This window comes from Miniopterus schreibersii, assembly GCF_964146895.1.
Source record: "Miniopterus schreibersii genome assembly, chromosome: 7".
In the NCBI taxonomy this organism is placed as follows: domain Eukaryota; kingdom Metazoa; phylum Chordata; class Mammalia; order Chiroptera; family Miniopteridae; genus Miniopterus; species Miniopterus schreibersii.
Window position 1 is genome coordinate 18,287,426 of NC_138108.1, and position 14,592 is coordinate 18,302,017.

Consider the following 14,592-nt stretch of genomic DNA (forward strand, 5'->3'; position numbering starts at 1 on the left):
TTATTCACATCAGGAGATGTTCATCAGATCACACATGGGGTGTACCTTGTGCTATGAAGGAGTTAAAGGCATGTGAAGACACAATCCCGGCCCTAAAGAACTTCTCATTTAGCAGAGGGCGTCAGACAGTCACAGTGACTCAGTCAGAGAAAGTAGATGGTCAGCTGAAAGGTTTATGAAGGAACTTCCATTTTACTCTGTATTGTTGGGATTTTTTTTATTTTTATGAGTGAGTGACTGACTGTAACAGCACAGAGGAAGAAGAAGACACCCTGGGCTGGGCTTGTCAGGAAGGGCCTTTGAAAATTAGTAATCCAAATTGAAGAAAGGCTTACTGTTGTGAGAGGTCATGGAACTTGAGCTGGACCTTGAAGAACACTAAGATGCAGAGTCAGTAGAGGACACCTGGTCAGGATTATGATCTGAACAAAGGTGAAGCGATGGGAGGTGCAGAGGAGAGCAAGTTAACCCTTGTGAGAGGAGCAAAGGATCCCAGGGCGGGTAGTGGGAGGAAAAGGCTGGAGAGGTTCGTTAGGACCTCATGGTGTAGGACTTTGAATTTCTTTTTTCCTCATACTTTGTACACATACACATACTCATATACTGTGTACTGTATGTAATTATACTCATGTACTCACACATGAACTTTCTCTTCTGTGAGACATGACACACCATCTCTGTTTCCCTCAGCATTTTCCCTCAAGATAACCTCTTTTGTACAGGCTATCCATTTTTTTACTGATGATTCTTCAACCACCCTGTTTAACTCTTAATTTAGATGGCTTCTCAATTAACTGGGGAGACTAACTTATGTACTTAACTACTATTTTAGTGTTTCTTCAGTCTCTACCATTGCTTGGTATTCCATTGGTACATTTAACATTTTACTTATTAAAACTTAGTTTATAAGTGTAACTTGAGGCAAGGGTATAATTTAGTATGTCTGTGAAGGAAAGACAGCGTTCCTGTCTACAAAGTCCTGTGTTATTTTCATATCCAAATCCATCCTTTTAAAATAGTTTATTTTCCACTCAAATTTATGACTTGTTTTTTTCTCTTACACTTTCACCAGCCCTCTGTAACGTCTAGCCAAGGGTGGTGACCATAAGAGTAAAAAGAAAAGGACACTGTAAAGCACAGGACTTGATAATTGATTAGATATTTGAGTATAAATAAGTTTCTGTGACCCCAGTGCCTAGAGAATGAGAGCTCTGCCTTGACCCGAGTACAGACAGGTGTGCGCCTTGATTAGCAGTTAACCTCTGCTGTTTTTTGGTTTCTTAGCATTCACATAGATTTTTATGACTACACCTTCATAACCATTGTAAATCCTTGGTACAACCAGAGTTAAGAGGGAGTCATATTTCCAGTTTTATTTCTTCTATCTTGTTTGGATTGTAGATGCAAGAACCAGACCTTCTTTAGGTTCTGTCTTTAGTATTTTATGATTATGATTATGATTTTTTAATTCTCAATTTTAAAAAACTTGAATATTAAATGATGTTGACATGTAAGTACTGAATGGTGTTCTGAAAAATAAACTGTAACAAATGGCCTTTGCAGATTTTGATTTAACCTGGCCACCTTTTGGTCATCATGAGATACATATCTTAGTAGGAATTAGCAAAGTTGGGCAATTTCTGACTTTTTTTCCTTCTAGCATGTTCTGGAGAGCAGGCAAGATAAGTCATGTTTTTATTACTAACCAGGTGAAGGGCAGGGCAAGCAGCAAGTGCCCACTGGCCAGCTTTCTGGGACAGAAAGGAGTTCTGGATACACGGCTGGTCACCCACTCTGCCAACTGCAATTCTCAAAGCCTTGGGGAGGGGGGCGGGGAGAGGGTGTGTACCAACATTCAGGTGCATTCTGGTCGAAATCACCCATGATCTTTGAGTTGTTTACTTTAAAACCTTTGAAAATTAGTGATCCAAACTGAAGAAAGGCTTACTGTTTCTCCTGAAAGAATATGCCAGGAGGAGAGGGAGGCGGTGTAGATCTTGGCTAGAGCTGGACATTTGGGGTCGCGCCAGACCTCTTCCCTGAGCTCCAGACTTGCATATCCGGCTGACTGTTGAACACGTCTGTTGGAATGTCTCACTGGCACATTAAATTCAAAGTGACCAAAAGTGACCCAGCATCCTCCCATCTCCTACTCCTGCTGTACTGACAATTAACCAGGGTTATCACAAGGCTGGGGCTCCTCAGAAGAAATAAAATTTAGTCAGATTGGTTTCCTTTGAGGAGGTCAACTTGATTTTGTGCCTAGCTCTGTCACTCTCTTACCTATGGGGTTTGTTACTGCAGACTTTCATGTTTCCTCCAGTTGATTTTTTCTGGCTCTTATTCTGAGCCCACCTGTAGTAGCTGAAGGCTCACCCGGAGTGACTCTCCTTGTCCCCCTGCCTTCTCTTCCCCCCATCCGCTCTTTTTCCATCGTAACAGCAAGCCCAAGGATCTCCATCAGGTAGGACTGCTGCATCTTCTGCCTCATTTAGTGACGAATAACTGCTTCTGAACCTTCCTGAAGATAAGTGCTGCTTTTATAAAGCAGATCAGGTTCTGGGATACTGAGAGCTGTGGGTAGCTGGCTGTAATACCAGCTGTTTTGTTAATGGGCAAGCCTGTCTGAAGAAGACCTTCTGGTCAAACAAGATAGTGGATTGGTTAAAAACACTGACTCTAAACCTACCCTGTTAGAGTTTCAATCCTTGTTCCAGTACTTACTACCTCTGTAACATAGGGCAGGTTTCTTAATATCTCTGTCTTTATAATAATAATTATTTTTCATCATAAAGTGTAGAAAAGTAGTAGTATTCACCTCAGTTTCTTGTGAGCATTAAGTGGGTTAAAACATCTAAAAGTACTTCTTCTTAGGACCATGTTTGGCACAGTAAACAGGTAATGTTTTAAATGTTTAATAATATTGATTTTGCTATTATTAATCAAATTTGAAACTCATCAGTGAGAATCAAGGTGACTTTACCAATCACTCCTACTTTTCCCTGGCATAGTCTGTTTCATAAAATGTCCTCACAATAAATATTTCTTGAATTGGCCTTCTTGAAGTGTACCTCCTCACAGCTGTTAACTGGTTTGTTAATGGGAAATAGACCATTCATTCCCTTTCTCATACTGACTTATGATCACCATTTGCTGTCTTCCACACCAGAGTGTGTAGTCACTGAGGAAGAGATTGACTGTTACTCATTGTTTCATCCTCAGTACCTAAAATAGTGCTCTGAAAATAGTATCGCTCAAACATGCTTTTAGTCCCACAGCTAGTAAACAGGGGCACCTTGATTTGAACTCAGGTAGTCTTCCTCCAGAGTCCATGCTTTTGACCACTAAGCTAGGCTGTATCCTTACTTTGGAAACCAGTAATCCTCGGTCTCTGGAACCCTCCACTCTGAGAGCCTCATTGGCAATCAATCTCTGTAGGGGTAGAGGGTGGGAAGTAATGTGGAAGAAACAGACCTGGATAATGTTCCTCAAACTAAAATTAGATCACTGGTTAGGAAAAACTGAGACACGCCAGAGCAGTCTAGCTAAAAGCGAGGATTGTTTTCTGCATTTAACGTATTTGCTAAAATACATGGACAGAGCAGAGCTGGTCACAGTTCTTCAGACCAATGAATCCGCAAATGGAAGACTGTAACCTTGCCTTTCACATTCTTGAATGTTAGCTATGCAGAGAGCTTAAGTGAACTGACTCCCTTGGGTTTGTAACCATGGAAAGATGGCTTGGGGTTTTGCCCCATCTTGGCTGCTTTTTTCGGTCTTACTTAGAAGCATGCAAATACATTCTAGAGATTGCATTACCTCAGGCAGAGACAGACCTAGGACAGACTTCTTAAGATGGAATGTTGCCTGTGCTAATGGATAAAGGGTACTGCTAGTGGGTCCTTCTAGGCTGATGATGTGTGGCTTGAATCCAACCTGGTTAACACTATCTGTGCTACCTGGGAATTGGATAGTAATGTCAAAAGGATTAGCTCATAGCTTGATAGGAAGGAATAGATCTAAGTTAAGATGGCAACAGAGACAGTTATTTCTAAAGAATCCAAGGCAGTGGTGGAGACCAAAGCTTCCTTTCCTTCCTGCCATCCCCGTCTGCCATGCCCCGGGCAGCTGGAGTGAGGTATGACTGGGAACTAGCCCTGAGGGAGGGGCCTGCTTCCACAGCAAGAATGGTTCATTTTCAGTCCTGGCACTAATCTTAGTTCTATACAAACATGCTCTTGACAAGTATATATACTTAGCCCTTTACCCCTTTGCATCACTGCCATCTTGTCTTGTTCCCTGACTAGTGGTTCAGCCATATGCACCAGGGAATTTCCCATAGGACCAAGAAGGCAGGGTGCTGACATTACAGAATTACAGACCCAGTGTAAACATATGTGAAGGTAGGAACATAGGACATGTGGACATTAGTTTTATCATTATGAAAAAACAGATTATGTGCACATACAAACACACTTATTCCTGTAAGTGTGTGCACATGTAGAGGAAGGTGAGGCTCCACAGGAAGAACACTCAGCTAGGGCTCAGACGTATCGTATCCTAACTCACCATGTAGGCTTGGAAAAATCACTTGGCTGTTGCTGTCGGTTTATAAACCTAGTGAAGCAGGGTAAATGATTTCTACAGTCCTTCCCAACTCTAAAATGACATCATTCTAGGATGTACTCAAACTGACCCTGACTCACGGTTGTGTGGGAGCTAATTACTTTAGTCAGACCGTTGATGGAAATATAGGTATGCTTGAAATTATTCAGCACAGAGAGATTTCTGTGTGCCTGGTAACTCTACTTCTAGATGAACTGCTGTTGTACTTTTTAAAATCAAACATTTTTAAAGAAATGCTTTGCATTAGCTCTGAAGCTCTGAAACTCAGCCGACCGCTAGAACCTGACTTACTTTCCCTCCCTGACTGCGTTCACATTTTCATCTGCTTGGCAAGGGCAGTGGTCAGCTGGGCTTTTGTTTCAGTCGGTTTCACTCTCTGGTGACCTGGTACCATTCCTATGCCTGTATTTTCTTGTTCTCAGTACTTTAGGAGAAGGTCTCAAGCAGAGATTTTCTTTAGGGCTAGAAAAACCATGGCAGTATGGTTTCTTTATCCTGAGTTTTATGTTACACTGTTTCGAATCCCTTTTCCCCCATCTTTCACTTGAAAAAAAAAAAAAAAAGCCAAATTTGGAACTTATACTAAAATGACTGCTTTTTCAATTATGATGTTTCTCAAAAGCCTTGGAGCCAGTAGAGGTGGGAATATTCCTGCAGGCTTAGAACAAGTGAGGTCACCAGGACATGGTCTCTTGCTGAATTTATGATTCACCCTTCAGCAAGATTAGTCAGTACAAAGAAGTTGCTAAAATAGGTCAAAGAAAGTTGATTTTTATATGGTTGTATAGTTTCCATCGGTTACATTATTGAAAGTTGGCTGGTGGCAGCTGTTGGGAAACCTGATGTGCCTCATGGACAGCCTGCATTCTGATTCCTAACGTTTCTATATGGGAACTCTGAAAATGAAGTGTCTGGCGTTTTTGTGGCTGCCCTGTTAATGTATTTTATCTTTCTTGGCTAAGAAGAACTATAGTTACTAATTTGACAAACTGCTAAAGTTACCTTCTTAAAACACAAATCTTCCATGCTATTCTGTTCTCAAAAATGAATCATGGTTCCCCATTTTTTACAAAATCAAGTATAAATTTTATAAAGCATCCAGATTTATTTCTAACCTTATCACCCACACCTTTTTCCAGCCCATCTTTGTGCCATTTTTTAATGCGCCATGTGCTTTCAAGCTCCCGGGCCTTTGCTCATGCTGTCTCTTCATCCCAGAATACTTTCCCTGCCTGTTTCACTTTTCAAAACCCTCCATTATCTTTCAAGGACCAATTCAAATGCCACATCCTCCCTGAGACCTTTCCATATTTTTCTCAATTAAAATTCTTTTTTTTCCACCTTATGTTTCTACAGCACATTTCATGCTGCTTTCATTGTAAGTAATTGCTTATACCTCCATCTCCCTCATTAGGTTGGACGGTCTTTGGTGATAGGAACCATATTATAGAAAACATTGTATTGTACCAACATGAGCATCTGCAATGTGTTTGGTTGAATTTTATGTATAGGTGCTTAGAAAATCAGAACATTACAGTGCTTTTTTTTTTCCAAAATGGAAATTGCCTCTCTATTTTCCTTACCTATAGCTTGAGTCAAGTTAAATGAAGTTTGTTATTATTAATACTATCATTTAATGAAAGTTAACTTTATGCCCAGTTCTGTGCTAAAACTTGTTCATCATTTATCTTATTTAATATTCATAATAGTTTAATATGATAGATGATATTGTTCTGGTTTTACAAATGAGGAAGCTGAGCCTTAGAGAAGCTGACCTCATGCCAGGCCATACAGCTAGTATGTGGTGGGGCTAGCATCCCAAGCCAGGCTGGACATTGGAGGCCACACATAACCACTCAAAAATACCATCTCTCAAGCCTGAGGAAGTTTAGGACTTATTTCTTCCACCACAAATAAAACACAATTTGATCCAGATTAAATGTATGGATTTTAGAATTCTACTCTCAACTTGCACACTTTGTGGTATAACCTTGGCCAAGTCATTTTTCTTCCTGAAATCTCTTTCCAAATCTGTTAAATCATTTAGAATGTTTTCAGAAGCAAGTAATAGCATACTCAACTAAAAGTAGCAGAAATAGTAAGGCCATTTACCCTATTATATTTTCATTTATCTAACAGATGGCTATTGAATACTTAGTGAATGTCAAGCACTATATGCAATAAACACTTAAGAATTTCATGTGTAGGTTGTCTCAGGGTCATCAGGGATCCAGGCACTTTCCATCTTTTTGCTCTGCTGTCCTCAGTGTATTGGTGATGTCTCTTCTCTCCCCCTCATAGGTACAAGATGGCTATAGCAGTCCAAAAGATTATTTTCTTATATATCAACAGCCAAACTCAGGAAGGGAAAGCAGGGCACCTCCTCTGCATCTCTTTCCAAAACTCCCTCTCAGCAGCCAGATTGGGTCACATGCACACCCCTAAAGCAATCTCTGGCAAAGGAAAATAGAATTACTATGATTTGGATTAAACAAATCATGATTGTTTCCATGGGGCTGGGGAGAGGCCATCTCCTTTAAGCATATGCCACCATACCTGAACAAAATAGGGCTCTGTTGGAAAAGAAGGAAGGAAGAGGGGCAGAGAACTATCCAATGGGATAAGCAACTGACAGGTCCTGCCTCTGAGGGGGATGCGCGAGGGGCAGAGAACTAGCCAATGGGATAAGCAACTGACAGGTCCTGCCTCTGAGGAGGATGCGCTAAAGAAATTTCTAAGTTTCTGTGATTCTGTATGTTACCCAAGACATAGTAATGACATGCCATTTATATTAAAGTCTGTTGGCCTAAGTATAGGAGATTCTTTTATACTTAATTTCTATAGATTAGAGGAGTAGAAAGCTTACCATGACAACGACTGAGCATAGTTTGAAAGTTGATATTTGGAATTTTCTGAGTCAAAAGTTCTATTAAGATGAGAGATTACCCTTGTCACAAAAAGCAGAAAGCCTCTTTTATAAAACTGGTTGGGTGTGTGATCTCCTGGTCAGGTTCGCACTTGAGAAGTAAAATTGTCTGGGACTGTATTGACTTATGCTCTATTCCTGCTGCCCATAGCAAAGAACTTAGATGGAAAAGATCCCTGTCGATGTATGTAGCTAATATGTAGCAGGTGTAGTACAGGTCTATTTCTACTAGAGCCTACACAGATAATATGTCTTTTTCCCTAGGTTTATTATGAAGGGAGAGCTAATGGGATATTTTTTTTTATCCGTAAAGAAAGGCATCCAAAGTAGCTCACAGGAAAGATAGTACTTGAGACTAGTTCATTTCTACCAGAATAAGTTTAACAAATACCTGTGAGCACCACTGTGGCCAGCACTTTACAATGGAAGATGGAATGGAGCTGGCAGGTGGATGGCCAGTTCTCAGGAGACCTTGTGCCTCTGAGGATGTGTAATTACCTTTTCTCTATTAAAAAAAAAAATTATCTTTATCGTTGAAAGTATTATAGATATCCCCTTGTTTTCTCTATCGATCCCCTTCACCCTGCCTGCCCCCCCCAATTCACCACACTGTTACAGATTTAAAGAGACTTAAAAGACATAGCAACCAAATCAACGTGTGAACCTAATCTCCTAATTTGAATGAACCATCTGTATTCAAGAAATTTTTGAGGTAATCTGGGGAAATTGGACACAGACTGGGTATTAGGTAAGGAATTATGTTGTTGGGAGTGAAAATGGTATCATATATATATTTTTAAATTCTAATTTGGTAGAGATACACCCTGAAGTATTTATAATACAGATGATAAAATGTCTGCAGTAATAATAATAATAATAATAAATAGTAAGAGTTGGAGTGGGTTGGAGAGATGAAACAAGAATAGCAGAAACTGGATGGTTTTTGAAGCTGAGGGATGATGCCATGGGATGTTCATTTTACATGCTCTTGAATGTGTTTGAAATTTTCCATAATAAAATCTTGTAAGGCCAAGCTAAGGAGTTTGGACTTCACTGTGTAGCAGCAGGGAAGCTGTGAAGGGTTCTGGCATGTCGAGTGACCTGAGAAAGGTTAACCTGGTAGCTGTGTGAACTGGCCAGGAAGGAGGAGGACTGGAAGTGGGAGCTGTGTAAGGTTTTAATGAGGGTGGTGGCCATGAGAATGGGAACTTTTGAGAACAGATAGAGGAAATCATGGCCAAAGGGGAACTCTGGTGAGTGGCAGTACGGAAGTGGTTCAGGTGCGTGATGGGGAACATGCTCTCTTCCCCTTCCCTTGGTAGTAAGTGTTGTCCTTAAAGCGCTGGGCGGGCTACCGCAGGGCGAGCCAGAGAGGAGAGGAGTCTTCACTGAGGGGGAACCGAGCCAGGCCTTCGTGCTAGAAAGTGGAAAGCAGTGGGAGTCAAAGAGTGTGGTTGCAGTGCCTTGTGGTTGCAGTATGAAGTTTACAGGCACAGCAATTCATTTTGATCCTCTTTATTTGATTGAGGCAGTCACTATCATCTTTGTCAGTAGTCCCCTCTGAATCACTTATGATATTATTTAAGACAGATATTATATTAATTTGTAAAACTGAACACTCTACAGTAATGTGCGTGGGTTAATTAAATAAGTTGAAATGATATGGTCTGGGGAAACAGAAGTTGAACTATAGTAAATTAGTGAAGCTTAGGTTTAAATATAGAGCTTCTGCTTTGTCAATAGAGAAAAATATTAAAAATAAACTTTAGATCCAATAGGAAGTACCAGTTGTTAGAGACTGAAGAGAAATGGTAGTTCTCCGGTTCTCTACAGTCACAGATAATTAATACTTCACACCCAAAATATTAATAAGGTCTGCTCTAAACAGGCACTCCAGAGGGAAATACACACCCCGGGGAATAGTTTTCTGATCACATTTGCTTTCTTCTGGATTCTTCTCTTTCAAGAGATTACATTACAAGCTCAGCCTTTAAGTATGGGCCATTTCCTATGACTAACACCCCTCTCTGTCTCCACTTGACATTCTTGTTGAGAGAGGGCTGAGCGGAGGTAGGGAAAAATATTGAAACACAGTGCATTTTTTAATCCTTCTGCATCAGGAAGGTGAGGGATCTTTTGAGACTCCCTAAGAGGACTTCTTGTTCAGTTCACCCAAGGACCTCTCATCTACCACCCTAGCTGGCACAGCTAGAAAGAAGTGAGGTTTTAGTCAGGTTTGCTGCCGCTTTCGGCCCAATTAAAGTAGAATTTCTAATTCATGGTAGCTGTTGTGAAAAGCTCTCAGGGAGGAAAGAAAAGAAGAGGAGAATTCCCAGCTAAAAGCTAGAGAGGCGGTTTTTATTTTACTCAGGGCTGCATGGCTGAACCGCTGGGTCACAGAGGGGTGGGGATGGAGGGGCCCTGGTTAGGAGTCTTACTATGGAAAAGGTGGGACTGTCATCAGCACTCGACGGCAGTGAGAGTGGAGAGGCGGCAGCAGGGTCTAACAGCTCTGCCTCCCTGATTGCATTATCAGAGCAGAAAGATAACCTGAGAATAGGCATCCATTATCTCTTTCTACAAAGGGATTAGTGTGGGTTGTAAGAAATTAGTGGCTTTTGCGTTACCACAGAAATACTAATGACTGTCAGGACCAGAGATGTAAAGCAGGTAAAATAGGCTTTTCTCCCCCTCACTTCTTTCCTTTTCTCTTCTGGTTTGCTATTTTAGATCTAGATCTGTGTTACTCTCTTTTTCTTCAGCCAAGATCAGAAATCATACCCTTTGGGAGTGTGATTTGTTTTCTTTAGGGAATGACTCAGCTTCTGACTGCCTCCAATGTGTGTCAGCGAAGAGGTTGAGAAACATCTCAGAAATAAAAGTCTCTGCCAGGGAGGACTGCTTCCTCTTGCAGGGTTGTCATTGTCATGCCTGATTAACGTATCAGGAAGTCTCCCAAGTGATGTCCCCTGTTACCAAAGTATCAAACTTGTGTATATATAGCAGCTAGTCATTGATTAAAGATGGCATGACCAGATAAACTTGTGAAACAGCATGGAAAGGAAGGGAATTAGACCTACTATATGCTGGGCATTGTGCTAGAAGCTCTATTTCTAATTCAACAAGTTATTTTAAAGTACCTACTGTTTACTGGGCATTGCATTCTGTGCTATGATATAAAGATGAAAAGACAGACCTCACCTCTGCCCTTAGTAGGGAGGAAAGACTAAAAAAAACCCCTCCAAAATATATTTTATTTGTTTTGATATTTAAATTTTAGTAAATGATTATAATACAGCTTAATAAGAGCCCACCGAAGAGGGGTAATATAGTGGGGTACCTGATACTGACCAAGGGGTGTGTGTGTGCAGGCAAGGGGGTGGGGTGGGGAAGTCAGGACAAACCTCCTGCTGGAAGAAGGGATAGCTTAGTGAAGGGTGAGCAGAAGCTGGTGGGAGCTGGTGGAAGTGGTGGGAAGGGGCATTGCATATGGAGGGAACAGCATAAACACAATCAGGCTCAGAGATGAGAATTGCTGTCTAAGCAGAGACCTAGAGAGAACTAGTTGAGTCAAGTCTGGAGACTGGCTGTAAGACTGAAGGCTCATAAACTGGCCTTGAAGATTAATGTGAGTGTTTGAGAAACAGGAGTCTGTGAGTGACACACTCCTGCTCTGCCCTTTCCATCCACTCTTCCTGGCTCCAGCACCCTAAAGAACGGTGAGTATCGGCAGGGAGTTAGGCCAGGTGGCAGGAGGAACGTTCTGTCTCGTGTATTTGGTACTTTGTAGAATGTTACCTAGAAAACGAGAAATCCTGGCAAAGAGTAATTGTTTCATGGGTCCACAGGGCAGAGGTAGTCAGATTTTCCCAGTATTTCTGCTTTCTACACAGACCTCTGCCCGTCATATGGACGTTGCTTTTCTCCCCAGTACTTACTCTTGTACTCATTATTCCACCTTAGTTACATTTTTTAGACCTGGGATTTTCCCCAATCACATCTTGTCAATTAGGTACTCTCTTGGAATTTTATCACCTGCCGTGTGTTTAATTTGAACCAGAAAGGTGTCGACTCCTGATCCATTTGGTTTCTTGAACCTGCGTTTTATTTTTATTTTTTAAAAATATATCTTTATTGATTTCAGAGAGAGGAAGGGAGAGGGAGAGAGAGAGAAACATCAATGATGAGAGAGTCATTGATCGGCTGCCGCCTGCATGCCCCCTGCTGGGGATCGAGCCTGCAACCTGGGCATGTGCCCTGACCAGGAATCGAACTGTGATCTCCTGGATCCTGAGCCACACCAGCTGGGTTTGGACCTGCCTTTCATCCCATTTGATTTGTTCATATTAATGAATTAATACACTGCTCTTTTGTTTTTTTTTCTTTCTAGATCACAAGCAGGCATTCCCAAACATTCTGAAGAAGGGTTACCTGGAGGTTAGGAAGGACCATGACAGCTACTGGCAGAGCTATTACGCAGAACTCTCACCTTACAACTTGAACTTCTACAGCCACGACAGCAGCGGGAATCAGAACCTGGATGCCACGTACCAGCTCTCACACTTCCAGAGCATATCTGTCCTAGGCAACCTTGAGGCCAGGCTGGTGGACACTGTTCTGTATGACAACACTCAGCTGCAGCTAAAGGCAGAGTCTCCGTGGGAGGCTTTGGACTGGGGGCAGAAGCTCTGGGAGGTGGTGCATGCTGTGGTGCCTGGCTACGTGGGACGGCAGGATGAGCTGGCGAACTCACCGGCGCTTGGTTATCATTTTGACTGTACACAGAGTCATTGTTTACAGAAGAAATCCAGTGAGCTGCTCATGCGGTCCCCCGTCTCGGACAGCCCCAGACAGTACCAGAACATCCTCAAGTCCGGGACTCTATACAGGCTGACTGTGCAGAACAACTGGAAGGCGTTTACGTTTGTTCTGAGCAGGGCCTACCTCATGGCTTTTCAGCCCGGCAAGCTAGATGAGGATCCCCTGCTAAGCTACAATGTGGACGTGTGTCTGGCTGTCCAGATGGACAACCTGGACGACTGTGACTCTTGCTTTCAAGTCATTTTCCCCCAGGATGTCCTCCGCCTTCGTGCTGAGACGCGGCAGAGGGCTCAGGAGTGGATGGAGGCCCTGAAAACAGCTGCCAACGTGGCGAGGAGTTCAGAGCAAAACCTGCAAGTCACACTGAGGAGCAAGCCCCAGGACCAGGTGGGGGGGCATGAACTCAGGAAGAACAAACGTCAGTCCGTGACCACCAGCTTCCTCAGCATTCTGACGACTTTGTCTTTGGAACGAGGACTCACCGCTCAGAGTTTCAAATGTGCAGGTAAGAAGCAGATTTTCAGCCTACAGCTCATTAAACAGTCTGACTCTCACAATTGGAATTCAGTTAAAGCCCCCCCAGTAGGCCAGTCACAACTCCTTCTTGTTTAAGAAGCTGTATTAGAACCTCTGTTTGTCCTCACGCCGTGCTGGTGAAGTAAGTATGGAAGCAGAGGTGACAGACCCCATTGCATCAAAGTGACTGAGCCAGAGCATTGCCTAACTAGACTAGGCTTCCTGCGTCTGCTGTGATTCTGCTCCCTCTGCCTCCTTAGGTAAAGGTCACTGCGAATGTGGAGGCCACAGTCTATCTCATAAGAGACATTCAGGCCCAAAGCTGACAACTCACATTCTTAGGCAAGGAAAAGGTCCCGTGGCCAGTTACTGCCATTGCTCATGACCTTGTCAGATCCTGTTAAGGTGGAATCTCCGGAGTCAGCCTTGATAAAAATGTGGAAGAGGGTAAGAGCAGGGAGGGGATGAGTAAGCAGATGACCTCTGAGTCGCCATGGGCCTGTGTCGCAGCCTGGGGAAGCTCGGGCTTCTGGAACCGCTGTACAAGGGAGAGAGACAAAGTGGAGTTCAAGGCCAATCATCTCTTATTTCTTAAAACCCTGTTACTGCTTCTCTTTTGTTCTCCCCATTCCTCTCACCTTCTCCAATAATAAACTAGAAAGAAAAAAAACTCACTAAGCCAAATTTACAAACCTACTATTAACGAAATAAAATTATTTCCCTTTTGCTAAACCCCCCTATCTGTGATAAGAAATGTACCACAAAGGCAGCTTTAATTGGAAGCCTGATTTGGAAGATTTCAATTCAAGTATAGGAGATTTAAGTATGTTGTTTTAAAATGTACAAGAAGCTCACCACCAACCAAGATCAAATTTTAAATGTTAAATTTTGTGCTTGCTCCTGTATTGCAAAGCCAAATAATGGTGGCCCACTGAAAACCTTCGTTTTGAATTTAGGTTACTTATGATGGTGGTCTTTTCTATTGAAAGATAATTTACCTAAGGAGGGTCCTGGGGAGGGGTAAGTGAATTGTCCCTGCTTTGCCTGGAGGGCCTCAGTGGCCAGGAAGCAGAAGTTTGCAGGGTGGGGTTGGAGAGACTGGAGACACCCAGCCAGCGAGGAAGCTGTACGTGTGCATATGTATCTGCAGGCCAGGAAGTCCTCGTCTTCAGTCAGCCATCTACTTTTGGAAAATGGTTTTGAAATAAGGAGACACTGGTTTTAGTTCAGTTCTTTAGAAATGGTTGATCTTTCGGTATCTAATTATATTAGTAGAGCATATTTCAAAGTCCAGACATTCAACAGTAATTTATTGGGAGCTTGCTTTGTGGACATTCTGGAATTATGGTACACTTCTCTGGTTTTAGATTGCTGACAGGGTCAACAAATCTGTTGCGTTATTGGAATCGGAGAACAGCTCAGCTTAGTTCTCAAGGTAGGGGTGGGAGCAGCTGAATTGGGAAACCTAGTAAAAGGAAGAAAACCCTCTGGTGTAACATAAGGATTGTCACCTGGTTGTCACCTAGTTTGCCTCCGGGGAGGTGTGCGCTGCTCTTGCTGCATTAGCAGCATTCCTAGCTTTCAGACAGGAAGGAGAGACGAGGGTAGAGGATACCATTCAGCAGGCCCCTGCCTCTTGCAGTGGAGAAATGGAATCAGGGAAAAGACAAGGGAAAATGAGTAGAAGAGGCAGGAGAAGGTTG

The 14,592-nt window shown here is 42.5% G+C and overlaps 1 protein-coding gene across 3 annotated transcripts in view; it reads left to right on the forward strand.

The window, feature by feature from the left end:
* Window positions 1-14,592, forward strand: part of PLEKHM3 (pleckstrin homology domain containing M3) — a 156,743-nt gene that overhangs the window by 20,484 nt on the left and 121,667 nt on the right. For all 3 annotated transcript variants that reach the window (XM_081141783.1, XM_081141782.1, XM_081141784.1), the window contains one exon: window positions 11,943-12,878. In XM_081141783.1, the coding sequence (XP_080997909.1) occupies window positions 11,943-12,878 (936 nt within the window). The remainder of the gene's footprint in view (window positions 1-11,942; window positions 12,879-14,592) is intronic.